Source organism: Thrips palmi, unplaced genomic scaffold (assembly GCF_012932325.1).
Source record: "Thrips palmi isolate BJ-2018 unplaced genomic scaffold, TpBJ-2018v1 HiC_scaffold_3, whole genome shotgun sequence".
NCBI lineage: Eukaryota > Metazoa > Arthropoda > Insecta > Thysanoptera > Thripidae > Thrips > Thrips palmi.
This window is the reverse complement of record NW_023144630.1, coordinates 7,370,052-7,387,529: the sequence shown is the minus strand read 5'-3', so window position 1 is coordinate 7,387,529 and position 17,478 is coordinate 7,370,052. Positions and strand designations below refer to the sequence as shown.

The 17,478-nt window shown below is 45.1% G+C and overlaps 3 protein-coding genes across 10 annotated transcripts in view; all 3 read left to right on the top strand.

The window, feature by feature from the left end:
* Window positions 1-6,742, top strand: LOC117648090. 8 transcript variants are annotated; one of them, XM_034390296.1, is made up of 6 exons: window positions 885-979; window positions 1,835-1,931; window positions 3,361-3,528; window positions 3,934-4,104; window positions 4,735-4,908; window positions 6,238-6,742. In XM_034390296.1, exons 3-6 carry the CDS (start codon window positions 3,436-3,438, stop codon window positions 6,430-6,432), a joined length of 633 nt encoding a protein of 210 aa, XP_034246187.1. In that variant the 5' UTR covers window positions 885-979; window positions 1,835-1,931; window positions 3,361-3,435; the 3' UTR covers window positions 6,433-6,742. The 8 variants fall into 8 exon arrangements, 7 of the variants coding, with proteins under 7 accessions (XP_034246188.1, XP_034246187.1, XP_034246189.1 ...); XM_034390298.1 differs by lacking the exon at window positions 885-979 and adding an exon at window positions 1,142-1,189; XR_004587855.1 differs by lacking the exons at window positions 885-979; window positions 1,835-1,931 and adding exons at window positions 1,955-2,082; window positions 5,998-6,140 and having other exon boundaries at window positions 4,735-4,979.
* A 2,939-nt stretch (window positions 6,743-9,681) lies between these two features.
* Window positions 9,682-14,841, top strand: LOC117648202. The gene is made up of 9 exons (XM_034390544.1): window positions 9,682-9,791; window positions 10,198-10,341; window positions 11,678-11,943; window positions 12,087-12,253; window positions 12,531-12,696; window positions 12,985-13,203; window positions 13,818-13,886; window positions 14,059-14,148; window positions 14,467-14,841. The coding sequence occupies exons 1-9, from the start codon at window positions 9,758-9,760 to the stop codon at window positions 14,521-14,523; spliced, it is 1,212 nt and encodes a 403-aa protein (XP_034246435.1). The 5' UTR covers window positions 9,682-9,757; the 3' UTR covers window positions 14,524-14,841.
* Window positions 14,842-15,733: 892 nt separating this feature from the next.
* LOC117648129 (phospholipid-transporting ATPase ABCA1-like) overlaps window positions 15,734-17,478 on the top strand; it is a 28,913-nt gene continuing 27,168 nt past the window's right edge. The window contains exon 1 of the mRNA XM_034390378.1: window positions 15,734-15,877. The gene's annotated coding sequence lies outside the window, so the exon portion shown is untranslated. The remainder of the gene's footprint in view (window positions 15,878-17,478) is intronic.

Here is a 17,478-nt window from a genome sequence, read left to right as displayed (position 1 = left end):
CGTGTCCGAAGAAAGGCGCGTGTCCGAAGAAAAGAAAGGGGGCGGGCGCACAGAGTGGATTGCTTCGTCTAGGTGGTGGCGCCAAGGTGAGGGTCTGGGTGCGCGGTGGGCCAGAAGACCGGTGGAGGCGGACAAGACTCTAGACGCGTTTTGAGCTCCAGAGTCGTTAATCAGGACTCGAACCAAACGTGTGACCCCACCAATGGATTGCTCTCCGAACGAGGAATCCATTGGTGGGGTCACACGTTCGGTTCAATACAAGCGCAGCAATTGATCCAAATAGCCTACCACCTTCGATGAACCATTTAGTCCCAATATACAATTCCAATTGAAAATCTGAGTGGAAAATTCAGGTTGAAAATTATTTTTGTGACGTGCCTCCTTACGGACGTATGCGATAAGTGTGTGACTTGTCACATGAAGGCCCACTCCCTTCAGGGATGTGCACTGTCAAAATTTCCTACTACTTTCCACGGGAAATGTACAAAAAGATATAGTTCGGAAAAAAGTACGAAACATCTGTACTTGTTCCCTGTGACGTCATGTAACGGGTGCGGACAAAGAGTACAGAAGGTCCGTAGTTGACAGGTGGACGTTCTAGGCAAATTATTGACCAGAATTTTTTCGTGCTTTTTCTGACCTTTTTTTTTACCAGTGTGAGTGCACAAGTTGTTCTTATCGCAACGCTGACATGTCACCAACACTGCAGTGGCTGCTCTGCGCAAGGACGAGATGTTGAAAGCCGGATGTGCGCAGAGCAACGTTCGTGTATTTGCAGCTGGGGGAGCCATTTGAAGATCCCGCTGGAATCATACTAGCCGGGTAGGGAGCAGGCGTCAGTGGACCCCGCGAGTTCACTCTACGTTGCGGTCACGTTAAGACAGATCCAATCGAAGCAGTTTCGCTGATGCAATTTTTAACGGAGTTCAGGGCACAGTGGGCTAGAAGACCGGTGGAGGCGGTCCAAATCCCGATCGAGGTTTGAGGTTCAGAGTCGTTAAATTGGGCTCGAACCGAACGGATGACCCCACTAATGGATTGTTCTCCGAACAACGAATCCATTGGTGGGGTCACACGTTCGGTTTGAGTTCTGTTTAGAGACTGTCGAGCTTCAAAACGCGTTTCGAGTCTTGACCGCACCAGTCTTCTGACCCACTGTGTCACGTGTGTCAGTCAACATGAAATAGAGGTTTGCGCCTGATGGAAGTTGCACCACAATGTTTATTTTATTTGAAATTTATCTTTTCGTTCCTCCCGTGGTTCGTTTCAAAACTACACTCACGCCCTCGGTTTGGACGTGACCGCCAAGGGCATCCTGGAAGCCAAAAAATAAATTCAAAAAAAATCTTTAAATTATTTAAACGTAACAGGGGGAAATTCGTAACAGTTTACACTGAAAAGTCAAAGGACGGAATTCATTCCATCCTAGGGGAAAGAAACAAAGTCTCGCCATTCTGTGGCGAGAAACAAAAGTCTCGCCATTTTTTTGGCGAGAAACAAAAGTCTCACTATTTTTTGGCGAGAAACAAATGTCTCGCCAAAACATGGCAATAATTGCAACCCCACTCTAATGGATACCAGGAAATATCCCAGTCAATTATTGCCATATTTTGGCGAGACATTTGTTTTTGGCGAGACATTTGTTCCTCGCCAAAAAAAGATAAATGGTGAGACTTTTGTTTCTCGCCACAGAATGGCGAGACTTTTTCGTCTCACCAAATTTTGGCCATCCGTCTCGCCATTCAGTTTTCAGTGTACACACTGCTCAAGAACCGTCAAGAACGGTTGCAATTCCCACGGAATGTTTTTAGTAATTTAACCGCGTTTTAACTAGGCTAACAATGGCGTGAGATAGCGATCGAGAACACAGAACAGGCGGGCAGTCACCGCCCGACAGAAGAGCTGCTGACTGCAGCGCCGCACCACGCCGAGTCTCGGCCACTCCAAAACCGCGCGGCAAAAGGACTCCCTGGTTCGTCTCCGGTTCGCGCCAAAACGGCCTCTGCCCTGCACCTCGCCCTCTCGCCTTGGGCACGCACGACCCACCGCACAGTGCACTGCGAGAAAAAAAGTACATAAAAAGTCCGTACTTCTGTCCTTTTTTTCCGTACCGTAAGTCGGGGTAATATGAGACGGAGTTTGGTTAACGTAAGATTCGCTCTAAGCCCGCTATTCGGCCACAAAGAGAGCCTCGACCATGAGAAATTAATTACTCTAGATGGTACCATTTTTCACTGTGAAGTTTGACAGGGATGAGTCATCAAATGCCACGAGCATTATTATTCAAACGAAGTAAATCATGCGTCTCATATTACCCCGAAATTGTCTCATATTACTCCGGCTTACGGTACCCATTTACATGGGTTCATATGGAGCTGGTACGGACGTTCCGTACTTTTCTCCCTACCTCCGTACTCAATTTTTCTGTACCATTTCTGTACAAAAGTACGGAAATTTTTTACAGTGTGGGCCAGAGGACCAGTGCAGGTGGCTAAAATTCTAGACGCATTTTAAACTCCAAAGTCTGTACACAAACGTGTGACCCCCCACCAATGGATTCCTCCTTCGGGAGCAATCCATTTGAGGCTCCACACGTTTGTATCGAGTCCCATTCAGCGACCCAAGCTCAAAAACCTATCCAGGATTTCGACTGCTTCCAACGGTCCTCTAGCCCACTGTGGGACAGCGCGCGCGGCTGCCCGGTCAGCAAAGGCAATATTGTCAATGCGAGTGCCATCCGTTCCCGATGAGTAGCGTGAGATTCGTCAAAACGAGGGGTCCGCTATTCAATAGATCTTATCTGGTTGTCTCCAGGTCAAGAATCCTTTGTTAAATGCTCGCGAATTTGTGTGAGTTTGATAACAGAGGACGGATAGGAAAGTTAACAGAGCACATTTTAAAACCCACTATGAATTTGCTGTCTATTTCGTTTATCACGGTAAAAACGGAGCCTGGTTATCCCAGGAAGCCAATGGTGAAGGCTTAAGTGATTTCCAGGGAGCTGCTGGGAAAACCAGGAACCGTTCTTACCGTGATAATTTTGCGGTGATAACATCATCATCTCTTTTTCACTATCTGTCCAAAATGGTGACAACTTTCAGAAATTTGCGTACATTTCAGACAGCGATTCGGGAAACGACCACACTTTCATTCCAGGAACGTGACATCACGTTGAAACGAACGTGACAAAGTGAACAAGCTGATTTTTGCCCAATTCACACCCAAACGAATATGACACAATGCTCAAACGAACGTGACATTTTGTCACGTTCGTTTCAACGTGATGTCACGTTCCTGGAATGAGAGTGCAGATAAGATCTTTCACCCAGGAGCGGTAAGGTAAGACCTTTTTGTTGACAGGAGCCTTGGAAGTCCGCCCGGTTTGGACGGGCTGGCCCGCGGCGTGCCGTGGATGCATCGGCCTTCGCAGCCAGGATGGGCAGAGGCATCGTCGGCCACCTGGTGCTCGTCACATCCCTGCTGGCTCTGCGAGTGTCGGCGGCAACGCGGAGCCGTGCCGACCGCGACGTAAGTCTTGTCCTAATACGAAATAGGGGAAAAGTAGACAAACAATCTGCACAGGGCCAGCCGGTGGAGGCGGTCAAAATCCCGGACGCGTTTTGACCTCACCAGAGTAGCTAAAAAGGACTCGAACCAAACGTGTGACTCCACCAATGGATTCCTCTTTCGAAGAGCAATCCATTTGTGGCGCACATGTTCGGTTCGAGTCCTGTGGCGGCTCTGGAGCTCGAAACGCGTCTAGAATTTTGACCACCTCCAACGATCTTCTGGACCACTGTGTGGTGGGATGAGATATATCTCACGCACTGCACACTCATGTGTTCGGCCGAGGTTTCGCCAACTTTCCGAGTCGAAACTAACTGTCATCTAAATGTGACTTGCCACCCGATATTCCGCTGTTTGTTGTGGCAGTGGCAGTGGCAGAAGTCTACGCGCCTCGTGCCCAAGATCCATGGCGTCACGGACTGTTCTGCTAAACACTACTCCACCATCGACAACGTTACCATCTTGCTCGGAGACGACGGCGGAGATTACGTGACTGTGAGGTGCACGTCTCATCGAGTCATGAAGACAATATCCAAAGTAAGAAGGCGGAGGCATGCGGAAATGCGTTGATCCTCTCTTCCCACGGGAGGCATCCTTGAGACAGCTGAAATAAGGGTGATTAACTACACAGCTTAAACAACGAGACTTGAGCTGTATGACAGTGAATTTGGCGAATACGAAGTAATATTTCTTCATAATGCTACGAATCTTTTTAGCAGTTTCATTGCAAGACAGAAAGAAACACTTTCGTTATACGAAGAAAAACCATCTTCGCGTTATGCTTGCGCCATGTCGTCTAACACTCTCAGAGTCGTACTGATTTTTTTCTCAATAATGTATTGACGTTTGTGCGAATTAATAAGCGTATTCACATTTTTACTTGTTTTTCAAACATTATTGTCAATTTTATCTTGACAAATCTGTTCAGCTTCTTGATGAAACTCGATTGTTCCGTTCAAACGTCAATGAGTATTGATAAAATGTCGATTGAAGAATAAAATTCAATAACTATGGGAATTTTTTTTCACCAGACATTTATGGTGTAGAACATTTACCCTTTAACGTGGGTAATGAAACTTCCCTGACCTAAATTTGGGTCATAAGGTATACTCGAGGCTCTTTCAATCTCAGTTTGCACTCATCAGGCTTACCTTGAATCAATTTCAGTTCGCTTTGATTATCAACCGCTGCCAACCTGGTCCAGTAAGCGCTGGAAGCTGCGAGTACTACCGAACGCTCACGTGGACCACAGGCGTATGCAGTTTCATTGAAGCGAAAGGAGTGATATGGACAACCTTTGTCGAAAGTTTCAACCCACCAGCAAAATGCCCAATTGACCAGGTGATGTTGCAGCTTTTCGAGTGCTCTCCTATATGGAAGAAACGGTTCCTGGTTTTCCGAGGAAGCCCATGGTAAAAACATAGGTGATTTCCAGGGAGTTCCTAGGATGAAACCGTTTTTACAGTGTATTCAGCTAAAACTTTGAAAATTGAAGGCCTTATGCAGCGGTAGTTTTATGTCCCAAAACAACTGTGGAAGCCTCGCAATCTACATTCAAGCTGTCATTATTTCTATCATTTCCTTGAAATCGGCCGCAGTGGCTATTGCAGTGAAAAATTGATGAAAAGAGACATTTGTTGCAATATCATGAGACGCTCATATGCCGTATCTCATAACGGTGAGGGGGCAACCACTCCAGAAATTCTGGGTCCACTTGAGCGCCTGAAATGCCTGGAGGTTTTTTGTCCGAAAGGCAAAAAACAAGCAAACTTGGTCGCAAAATCGGTTGAAATCTTTCGAAATCTGATGAAATCGGTTTGATCAAGAGATCTTGAGTCCGCAGTGGTCGCACCCGCGCTCAACGGGATACCTCGATGGATATTTAGGTGCGGAGGGTGGGTTAGAGACGCTTTCTTTCAAAGAGAAGCCACATATATGTTTAAGCAAAATTTTCAAACACCTTTGATTATCGACGGGCATTTATGCATTTGTTGGCTGTTCCATAAACAGATGGCTCTTGTACAGGTTTCGCTGGAAATTTTGGGTTGTTCGTTGCAAAAAGAGCAGACTTTCGAAATTCCATTGTTTCATCCGAATCAGATAGAGCCCCTGTGCCCTTGTCAGCAGTTTCCAACAGCATGCGCTTCATACGCTATGGTTATGTGATACTGTACTCATGTTGAGTGCAATCCTTATGGCACCGGACATGTCGAGAGGTCCTATTTCAAAAATTATTACCTGACCGTTTCCGAGTATAAGATCTTATCAGGTCGTTTCCGGATAAATAATCCTGCCTGAATGCGAATTTCTCTGAGCTTGAACATTGAGGACGGATCACAGAGTAAACTGAGCATACTCCCACACAATCATCACACTGTTATTCGATGGATGACTGACATTCGCTACTATGTAAAAGGATCTTTTGAATAGGACCCAAATACCATCGGTTGCTATGTTCAATGAGCTAAGAGAAGAAGAAAGGATGGAGCAATTATAGCGGCTTCCCCACCCGCGCGCTGCTACCCCGCTCGGAGGATAACAAACCCACCCTTGATCTGAACACAACAAAGCAGGTGGGTAGGGAACCGACCATCTTTGCTTCTTCTTTTCTTCTTCACCTTCGTCAAACGGCTTATTTTTTGGTGACATAATCCTTTTTTTTTAAAACAGCCCCACTACGAAGTAGTCAACGGGACGATCAACATGAAGCGCCTCGACACTCTGACAAGAGGTCTCAACATAGAAAAGCACACGTGGAAGGTAGAAGTTCGTCTGTACAATGAACTGAGAGATTTGATTCTCTGCGCGATAGTGGTTGGGGAGCCTAGACGCATGTTTGTAAAAAAAGGAGTGGATTCACCGTGAGATCGACATTTTTGTCTTGAAAATAATTTTATGCCATTTCAGCACATCTTGAAGTCTTGAGCGGAAGTGATCATAGTCGGCAAGATGATTCCTTGTTTCATACACCATGAGTTACAATCAAACTTGTTTCAGTGAATTTCGCAGGAGAATAATACGAAGCCACAATTTAAAAAAAAATATATGAGAAATACAGAGAAAACCCTTTTGCAAAACGAAGAAAAACTGTGCGCTTGCGCTAGTGTCTCCCGGATTTAGAGTGTGGTCTGAAGCAATAAGAATGGTGACAAAAATGAATAAAGCTGCAAGATGCTGGGCCTTTATGCCGAATTTTGCTTCCAGTTCTAAATATTACATAAAACAATACAGGCATTTCCTCCAAAATAAGTTTCCCCCTGCCCAAATAACCAAACCGGATGGTCACAAAGAGGTGTCAATGAACCTCTGGTAAAGCAGCACCTCGAAAAGATCACAACGTGGAAAAATAGGTTTACTGAAAAACAGCCTGCTGCAGCGTACCAAACGACGATACGTCACCCATTGGTTTAACCAGTTTATCAGTAAGGACATCGCGACAAATTTTTAAAATGTGTGTCAGAAGCTTTTATCAGGAGTGAAAATTTTCGTCGTCTGGGCCTGAGACTCTGTTCTTTTAAATTGAGGACAGGCCAAAAAAATCCACTTTACGGCCTTTAAGACTTCTTTGCTTTTCTAGACATATTTGCTCCTAGACATATTTGTTCTTCTGGACTTATTTGTTCTTCTAGACTTATTTGTTTATCAACACTTATTTGTTCTTCAGGACTTATTTGTTCTTCTGGGTGATGCTGCCTATCACAAACCCAAAGCCGAGTTTCCGGAACTGTTTGGTCGGCCAACTATTGGTGCAACAGGCAGCGGTCCCCGGGGACCTGCCGAGTGATTCCGAAAATTGTTTCCGTCGCTCTGTCTCTCTCGCACCTGCGGGTGAACTAGTCGGAGAGAGAAAGAGAGAGGAAGAGAGAGAGAGAGAGAGAGAGAGAGAGAGAGAGAGAGAGAGAGAGAGAGAGAGAGAGAGCTATGGACACGCTGTTCCGAAGCAGCACGCTGACAGATTCCGAGTCTTTCTCGTCGCTCGACAGCAGTCGACAGTCTTTGTCTCGCACTCATGGGGCATGCCTTTCAGGCGCGAGAGAGACGGAGCGACGAAAACGACTCTCAGTCTGCCATGTTGATGCCATCGCTGCCGTGAGGCACGCGTGCCGCGCGACGCTGCAAGGGGCGGGAAGGCAGTGCACTCACTCAAACAAACTGCAATTAAAGCCATTCGCGATCGGGAAGTCGGTCAGAGTTCCGTGCCCCTTCCGCGCAGTTTGAAACCAATCGGGTAGGTGGTCTGAAGCGCCCTGCACTGAGACTGAGAATCCAAACGCTATGAGTATAGCGTCAATTGGTGCAATGCAAAAGCATTGCACATGAAGTCAATTTCTTATTGCGATGCATTAGCATAGGGATTTCGGGACCATTGACGTGGTGCAATATGCTATCGCATTCACTATGGTGCGATATCTCAGCTGCTTGACCATTACGTGTAACTCATACGTTTGGAATCTCGTGTGTCTACCGGGCTTGCGTCTGAGCCATGGGAGATAACTCTTCGAATGTGTACACCAAAATTTATCAAAAATTTGAATTGCTGAAATCATCATAATTTTATCGAAACTCCCATATTCAGAAGTTTAGCCCAATACCATCAATTCAACTGAAGTTTATTTAATTGTACACCGAAATTCAGTAGGATCAGACTGGAAATACCGCACATTCAGGTAGGCGTTCCGATCTCTCCAATTTTAAATGTTGTGATTCCCCAATTCACAGAGGCAAGGCTGGAAAATACCGATTTCGCTCCTAAACGCGCAAACGTTTTATATGAAAAAAATTAGGCTTTAGCATGAATGTTGCCCTTCGCAGGCTGAAACAATTGCCTAAAGGACTGAAAGACGTTTTAGAGGTACTTTTTTGGTCTCATTTGACCGGTTTAGGTCACTTCTGCCAATCGAACTTGTGCATTGCAAAAATATATGTGCGTCATTACAACCATAGTTATTTAGAACAGAGTTGAAAGATTAGTTCAAAAAAAAGATCATGATTTGGTAACCTTACCCTATGAGTATAGCGTCAATTGGTGCAATGCAAAAGCATTGCACGTGAAGTGCAATGCCTTCTTATTCCCATGCATTAGCATAGGGCATTTTCGGGACGCATTGCACGTAAGGTGCAATATGGCTATCGCATTGCACGTATGGTGCGATATCTCAGCTGCATTGCACCATACGTGCTATACTCATAGCGTTTGGAATCTCAGTGCGTCTACGGGCTTTGCTGATCTGAGCCATGGGAGATAACTCTGGTCGAATGTGTACACCAAAATTCATCAAAAATTTGAAATTTGCTGAAATTCATCATAATTTATCGAAATTCTTCCCAATATTCAGAAGTTTTAGCCCAATATTCATCAAAATTCAACTGAAGTTTATTTAATTTGTACACCGAAATTCAAAGTAAGGATCTGACATGGGAACATACCGCACATTCAGGTCACGGCGTTCCGATCTCTCCCAATTTTAAATGTTGTGAATTCACCGAATTCACAGAGGAAACAAAGGCATGGAAAATACGATTTCGCTCCTGGAACGGAAAAACGTTTTTATATGAAAGAGTGTAAATTGGGGTAGGACTTTGAGGCATGAATGTAATGCCCTTCGCAAGGCATGAAACAATTCGCGCCCGTAAAGGACGTGAAAGACTGTTTTTGCCCCAAGAGCGTAGTTTTTATGGCTCTCTTTACCGGTTTAGGTCACTTCTCCGCCAACCGAACTGTGTGCATTGCAAAAAATATATGCTGCGTGCATTTACGTAATGTCCATGTATATTATAAGTTAACAGAGTTGAAAGGATTGAGTTCAAAGAAAAAGATCAAGAATTTGTTTCCATGAGTAAACGCCTTTGAGGTAGGCAACCCATCGTGTCCCCCGCCAGCCTCAGCCCGACACGAAGGGTTGCCTACCTCTCAGGCGTTCAGCGCCCGTCCTCCAAGATAAGTCCAAACGGAACCATTATACTGTGCGGCCACCGGCAGCCTGCGCATGAATGGTTTTTTTTTCAGTGCCTGAGCTTATGACTTGAGTAGGCATAAGTTTACATTCGAAGCTACTAAGAAACTTGTACTTCTCTATTTAGGTGGGCAAGTACTTCGTCACCCTTGCTGTTTAAAGTCTCAGTCTCTCTCTCTCTCTCTCTCTCTCTCTCTCTCTCTCTCTCTCTCTCTCTCTTTTTGGCGTGTGAAACGATGGTTCCATGGGTTCCATGGCTGGAGCAACTGGGTAAGTGCTTAACAGCGATACCAAATTTTAATAGATTCGACTTCACTTCTTTTTTTTTAGCGAAGGAACCGCTGTAAACAATGCCCACTAGCAGAGGGAGTTCTTTTAATAGATGCATTGACGCATGGCATCGGCAGACAGCCTCTTGAGTTTGGGATACAGTAGTGTATGTACAGCGTAAAGCTGTCGACATGTCTTAGACACTTTTTTGGCTGACAGGGTCTGTCAGACACTTTGGGCTGACAGGGTCTGCTTCATGCAGTCAGAGCACCTTTGAGCTGACACGGGATGCTTCATGCTGTCACCCACTTTTAGCTGACAGGGTCTGCTTCGGTGTCGTTGGGCTGACTGAGTCTGCCTCACGCTGCAGACACTTCGAGCTGACAGGGTCTGCTTCAATACACAGGGAGACTGATGGCTGCCATGAGACTGATCAATCCCAACAAAACCCTTGGCGTGCCTCACCAGTTGGCCTTCACGACCGAGGTCAAGTTCTTGTGGATCACCAAGCGCCTTCTGCTCATGCTGCCCGTCACCTTCACGCCCGCAGGTGAGCGAATCAACGACAATTCACATCACACATGTTCGAAGAAATTTCCCAACGTACGAAGAAAATGGCGCGAGCATAGTTCGAAGGTGGTTTTCCTTCGTATTAGGAAGGTTTTTCTTTGCATGTTACAATCAAACTATGAAGGAATACTGCTTCGTATTATGCTCGCACCAAATTCACTGCAACATAGCTCAAATTTCATTATAAGATTCAGAGTGCGGTTTGTGTGAGTCAGTGTACTGTTCCTCATCTGTCCGCCCACTGATTCATCTTCATGTGACGTTGTTATCAAGGACTCCACACTTCAGAATTCAGTCACCCAGCAGCACTCTCAAGTGGTGACGCGAGACACGCACCAGCGTCACAGTGACGACGTCCCCGCAATAGTTCCATGCCCGACGTCACAGTTTATCGCACGTTATTTTCGTTCCCCTTTTTTTTTACCGAAGCACGCTCTAAATGTCGTCAGAAAAAATTATGTACTTTCGTACGAAAATATACAAGAAGAGTATATCTTTATCTACAGTGACTGATAAAGTAACATTTGGTTAGGCATGAGTTGTAAAATGCCAAATCTTGACCAGGAACAAGCAGTGCCATTTTTACTCCGTGTTCCAAAATTACACCAAAACTGACAATAAGCTACAATCTAATTAAGCCTTACGAAATGAAGTAGCTTCATATAACATCGTATTTTGAACATAGGTAAGCTTACAAAGAAAATAGTTCCTAATTTTCGAACTATTTCTTCGCATAACAAAGTACATAAGATTGTACTACGTATGCTCAAAATACTCCAAGGTTTTAAGCGAGAGACCCGACACTGCAAGAAAAAACAACAACAAACGTCCACAAATTTCTGGCAAATTTTTTATCTGGAGTTTATTGCACTTTCAAAGTACAACAATTTGTTATACAAAGTACAGTGGAACCGGCGTGACGAGTGCTGTGCAGTCCAGGTCTCGTTGTGGTTTGTACGATTCTCGTTTGTACTTTATACAAGCCCTAGTTGTACTTTTATTGTACAGTTTTTGTCGAGGGGGAAATCAATCTTAAAAACTGAGACCCGACTGCTCCCTATTACGTTCTATAACGCTATTACAGAAGGCTTATTACGCTCGAAAATATCCAGATTTAGGCTAAAATCGGACCCTATAGAGGGAAAATTTTAAAAAATTTGGCTATCACGCTATTACTATGACGCGTAGTACTAGGAATCGGTGACCCGACTATTGCGCGAGTGATTTCCCCCTCGGTTTTTGATGTACTATTCACACTTTTTCTTGCAGTGTCCTGGACTGTTCTCCCCAACTGAACACGTGGCTTGGTCCGGCAGGTGGCATGCGGTTTAGGTGGCGCTCCCGCCAAGTCCTGATCATGGTGTCGGGCTGGATGGTGACGTCCTCGTACATGGTGGTGGCGATGACGTCAGTGGCCAAGCGGCGCTTCGCCGAGCTGGCCGGCAACCGGCTGGACATGGTGGAGGTGGCGCCCCTGCTGGTGGTGATCGCCATGACGACCTTCGCCTTCGTCCTGCCCACCGCCGTGCTGCTCTCCACCAAGTCCTTCGGGCGACTGTCCTGCGCCTGGCAGCGCACCGAGGTTAGACGCACAGTGGGCCAGAAAACCGGTGGAGGCGGTCAAAATTCCAAACGCGTTTTGAGCTCCAGAGTAGCTAAATGGGACTCGAACCGTACGTGTGACCCCACCAATGGATTGCTCTCCGAACGAGGAATCTGTTTCAGGCGTTGTACCGAAGCCTCACAGGCCTCCATCTGCGGCTGGGTATCCAGGCGTTGGCACCCACCATCGTGGTGACAATGATATTCATGAGCTCCTTGGTGTTGTCCCTTGGCGACTCCATAGACATAGAAGCCTGGGAGCTGCCACCGTTGGCACATTTGGTCTTTAGGTAAGAACAAAAGGGGTTGATGTCTCTCTTTCCTTTGTCTGGGATGAGCTTTGTTTTATCCATTTATTATTTATTTTTTGTGTTTATTTATTATTTTGGGAGGAGGGAGGATATGAAGGCTGCGAAAGACCAAAGTCTCCACAACTTGGCAAACCGTCTGGAGCGCCAAACAATTGAAGAAAGTGGTTCTGGAATTCTCCCCACCTTGCCAAAATTAGGCATTATAAGCGGCCTGACCGACAAATATTGGCAAGATCATGATCCCTCTGATAGATAGTGATGACGCTTCCAGCCTGTGGTGCATGTGTCACGGATGGATCTGCTGCAACATCGCTGTCGCCTCCACCGTTCGGGGACTCGCCGTGCGATTGCGACAGGACTGTTGCCGTCTCGGGGTGCGGGGTGTGCGCCTGCATCGCCTTCTTTGGATGCAGAGCGTCAAAGTAGGTGGCCACCTCAATCAACGAACAGCGCGCCTAATATCACACGTTGGCCGAAACTAGGCATTGGGAAAACTTTACGGACTATGTTAGGCCTTACATTGAAAAGCAGCATGTTATAACAAAGTATTTCAAGCATACATAAGCTTACAGAGAAAATACTTTGTAATTTACTAACTATTTCTTCGCATAACATAGTGAATTAGTTTGTAATATGCATGCTCAAAATACTTCGTAAGGTTTAAAGCGTGAATGATTCATTCATAACAATGCTTGGACTGCATTTTGCAGCTCCTGCACATCACATGCGATTGCTACACCAACATCAATCTGGTGTACCTGTTCTACATTTTCGTTGCGAGCGTCGCCTTCGTATTCACGTACATCAAGGCGCTGTTCATAGACTCGGGTCACTCTGTGGGACGCTTGCTGGCGATAAGTGTCATAACCCTCACCTTTTTCGGCAATATCATGCTCATGTGTTACCCTCCTCAAATGGCTGTCGATGCGGTAAGTAACTACAGAGGAAAGCCCAAGATTTAAAAAAAAAGTTTTTAAGCGTTATTTGGACTTCATTTTTGGCTGAGCGATAGGAAGCCTGTTACTCCAGTGCGGTTGAAAAGTTTTGTCTGTCTGTCTGTGTGTCTGTCTGTCTTCGTTGTGACACTACTCCTCCTGAACGCTCGCCGATCTGCTGAGATTTTGCAGGGTTATTAGGTATGTTCTTGGCTCGGCACACGGAATTTCAACCATCCTAGCTCAAGTGGTTCAGTTTTTATAGCTGAAACACCTAAAAAACGCAAAAATCAGTTTTCTTTCGGTAGACCTCTCTTGCCTATGAAAGGAAGAGTATGGGAAAAGTTACAAGGGTATGATTGTACTTTGTAGTGCAGGCACTCTTCTAGAATAAAGTCTGGGGCAGCCCCACATGCAAAGTTCTGAAGTAATGATGATGGACAAGCATTGTCTGCCGGAAAGGAAACCTAGCACCGCAGGCCAGGTAGTACCAGCCGGTTGGAGAAAGCAACACAGGGAATGTTACACAAGAGCGGTCTTTGCGTAAACCTACCTTTTTATAAAACGTGGCCGTTGTAAAGCTAGTAAAAGTTTTCCTTATTTTTCAGCTTAAAGTTACAGCGAGAGAGCTGCTCCGACTCCCGATGTCACATCAAACAAGACCTTTTAGAGCTGAGGTAGGTAAAGTGGCTTTCTAGAAGTGTTCAACACACTGTGTGGTGGGGCCAGGACTAGTTCAGTTAGAGCCACCCACAGTCTTTGACTTCTTCTGAAAACTTATGTTGCGCTAGTGTAAACAAGAGAATGGCGAGAGAGGGAAATTTGGTTTTGCATTGACTTCTGTTGCAGGTGTTTTACTTCTTACACGACATAAGACTCGCCAAAGACAAGGTCACATATTATGGATTGATTGACATAAGCAGATCACGTTTTGTTACGGTACAGTTCAAGCTCTACACACATCAAAACCAGTATTAAGACCCGTTGGAAAGAAACCAGATGTTGACCCATGACGTTCTTTGCTCCTCGACGTTTTATATTAAAACATCGTTGAGCGCTTTGAACGTGCGATTTTTGCATGTATTGAGCTTAGGCGCAGTGATGCGAAATGATGGCCTGCTGGTTATCAATGCCCCTTTCTCATTGCTTTTTTTCAATTTATTCGCGACCTAAGGGCATTGGGTCTAGGGTATTATGTAATGCTGGAAAGGTCCTCGCAATATTTCTGCTTAGTATAGCTGAGTTTTCTTGTTTCAGATGTTTGCGACTGGGACAACGTACATAGTCGTTATGTCCCAGATGGCTCTTCTGTGATGTCAGCATAGCATGTCCAACGCAAGGGAACTTTTTCGTCCAACTTAGGACATTTTCCTTCCGGCAGAGAATAGCAAAATCTTGCGGTTGGCTAGATAGACTTTGCACATGGCGTCTCCATACTTCTGGCTCTGTGGCGCTGTGCTTAAAATAATCTAATCTCCCATAGTCGTAGATATTTTAACACAAAGAGAAGTGCTATCGTCAAAATTGAGGCCATAACTTTGGACACATATACTGAGGTAAATTTGGAGAAAGGCAATACACGTAGTAAAATATTTAAAATTATGTTTTTAAATAAAGATGAAGGAACGTAAGTAACTGGAAAGAATGAAGTTCTATTATGGCCGATCTCCGTGCACCCTCCATGCACAACTTCCTGTGGCGGAAAAGTGACCAAACCGTTTTGCGTTTGTTTGAATTCCATTTGCGGTCATTTAATTGCGATGCCAGAATGGATGAATCGCGACACCCAAACGAATTTGTACAGGGTCTCTCAAAATCATGCGAAATTGTGTACAAATTTGTGCGAAAATTGAAAGGAATTTAATGTACACACGATTCCCGGAGTGCGTAACCCACCCCTCGAGTTGTCTGCTACAGCCGAAATCCTACGCAAGCACTGGTAGCCAACGAATGTGATGTCATATTCGTTTGAATGTGAATTTTGTCACATTCGTTTGAATGTGAATTTTGTCACATTCATTTGAATGTTGATTCACGTTGAAACGAATGTAACACCCTACTTAAATGGCCGAGTCACGTTCAAACGAATGCACTCTAAATGTTGTACAGTGAAGATTCTCCACATTATGGTGAAAATGTTCCATATTATGGTGGTGCAGCTGACTTCGTAACATACCATTGAGAATTCACTGTACCCTACAGAGATTTTGGCGAATTTCGTTGGAGAAAATGTCCTCCATATTATGTTGGTGCAGCCTTTCACCGTAAGACATTTACTGTTACTGTGTGTGACATCATATTCAAACGAACGTGACAAAATTCACACTGCAACGAATATGACGTCACATTCGTTGGCTACCAGTGAGGTAACGGCACGAGTGGGTCGATTCTTTCTCTTTTTTCCGCTTCAGGGTGTCGCATCGATACGCAGCAGGCGATCGCACGCACGGCATACGTTCTTTTTTTCGAATCGACCACGCTAACGCTGCCATCGTTGTATCTTATCTGGGAGAGATAGGGCCGCATGGCAGTTTTCGCGAATGCCGGAACGTCTAGACAGCTGATCGTCCTGACAGTGCATCGGCACGCCTTCCTGGGGCGGGTACGTGCACCGAAGCGCGCGGGGTCCGTCTTTATGCGTGCTTCCGGCCAATCACAGTGCAGTGAGGTGAGGAGCAGCGACATCCACAGTGCGCCAGAAGACCAGCGGCCAAATTTCCGGACGCGTTTTGAGCTCCAGAGTCGCTAAACAGGACTCCAACCGAGCGTGTGACCCCATCAATGGAGAGCAATCCATTGGTGGGGTCACATGTTCAGCTCAAGTCCCATTTAGTGACTCTGGAGCTCAAAACGCGTCCGACATCCACAGTGTACAAGTGATCAAGTGCCTTTAAAGTGGACATTGAACGAATTTGGCCCTGACACAGGGAGAACATGGTCGGATCTGAGCGAACCCCAATGATTCGAACAAAAAATTTGTTCGTTCAGGGACGAACTAAAGTGCTCGACCACGAACTATTTGAAGAATTTAGCGCAAGTGTGTTCTTGGCCGAACAATTCCTCTGCAAGTTTACGTTGTGTGTCGCGCGACGTGCACAGAGGCGGCAAACGGGCGTAAAAAGCTTTCGTAGATATAAATGGCACTTGAAAAGCAGTGTATCTTTAATACAGTTATGCTCGGTTATGTAATTAAGGGGGCTCATACGTTTTGAAATGGTCAAAATATCGGTTTTCTGGTTACGATGCCTTGAGAAAAAGCACTCTTTTCCGCGTCTTTTAAGCCTAAGGAGAGGTCCGAATTCGTAAAACTCGCGCCACAGGAGCTCGCGCAGCATTGTTCTGCACTGTCCACCAACACGTATCCAGCGACCCCCGGGGGTGGAGGCGTGACCTTTGACCCCTGTTTTCTCAGCTCGCCTTTTTTTGACCTTGCTCGTAAGATAACTACTGACTCGCTTTGGTTTGAGGTCTGAAATTTTAACTGAGTGTTCGCAACATCAGTAAGCATAGAATTGACTACAATGACGAGGATTGGACAAGATTTAGTTGATGAAAAAAAATTTTCAATTAATAAATTTGATACATTTTAGTAAAAAAATGAAGATAATTTTTTTTCTCCCAAACTACTGAACTTAGAAACACAATTGTAGTCAATTCTATAGCGGGCATAGAAAGGAGTCTCCAGTAATTTTTTTTTTCAAATCGAACCAGAATTGCGGTCTGAATCTTACGAGAATGAAAATTTTAGACTTCATCATAAAATCTACAAAAATGGTCCAATCTCAAACTTTTTTTTTGAAATGTTTATTTTTCTATTTTTTACTAGGATTTTTACCCAGAAACTCAAAAAATTTTGTCCCAAAATATTTAACACTAAGAAAACCGAAGTCATGTTTAAAACGTATGAGCCCCCTTAATGTAAGGGACTGTTGGAGCCTTCACCGTTCGGCTTGGAACAACATTGTGTTCAGATCGGCCGGTTCGAGAAAATTTCTGATTTGTTGGGATCAGATCGGATTATTTTTGTTTAAATTTCTTGTTTGTGTTCGGGACGCATTAGCTTAACCAGTGTGCTCTCGGGCGAAAAGAGCGGCACACTTTAGTTCACCAGGGTACAGGTGCACTCACAGGTCCATTAGGGGGGATTAGGAAGGATCACCGGGGCTATAGTACAGTGGCACTACCCTAAAACGAACTCACGTGGTTGCTTGTTCACTCGAAAACAAATCACCACAGAATTTTGTGACATGGTTAAGCAGCCTTTTCCAT

Bases quoted from the DNA above. Each gene is read 5' to 3' on its own strand.
- LOC117648090 (XM_034390297.1), top strand. From the start codon at position 3,436: ATGGGCAGAGGCATCGTCGGCCACCTGGTGCTCGTCACATCCCTGCTG. The intron at 3,529-3,933 runs GTAAGTCTTGTC...TTGTTGTGGCAG, and splicing joins GGAGCCGTGCCGACCGCGAC to TGGCAGTGGCAGAAGTCTAC. The intron at 4,105-4,734 runs GTAAGAAGGCGG...AATCAATTTCAG, and splicing joins TCATGAAGACAATATCCAAA to TTCGCTTTGATTATCAACCG.
- LOC117648202 (XM_034390544.1), top strand. From the start codon at position 9,758: ATGGTTCCATGGGTTCCATGGCTGGAGCAACTGG. The intron at 12,697-12,984 runs GTAGGTGGCCAC...TGCATTTTGCAG, and splicing joins TTTGGATGCAGAGCGTCAAA to CTCCTGCACATCACATGCGA. The intron at 14,149-14,466 runs GTACAGTTCAAG...TTCTTGTTTCAG, and splicing joins GCAGATCACGTTTTGTTACG to ATGTTTGCGACTGGGACAAC.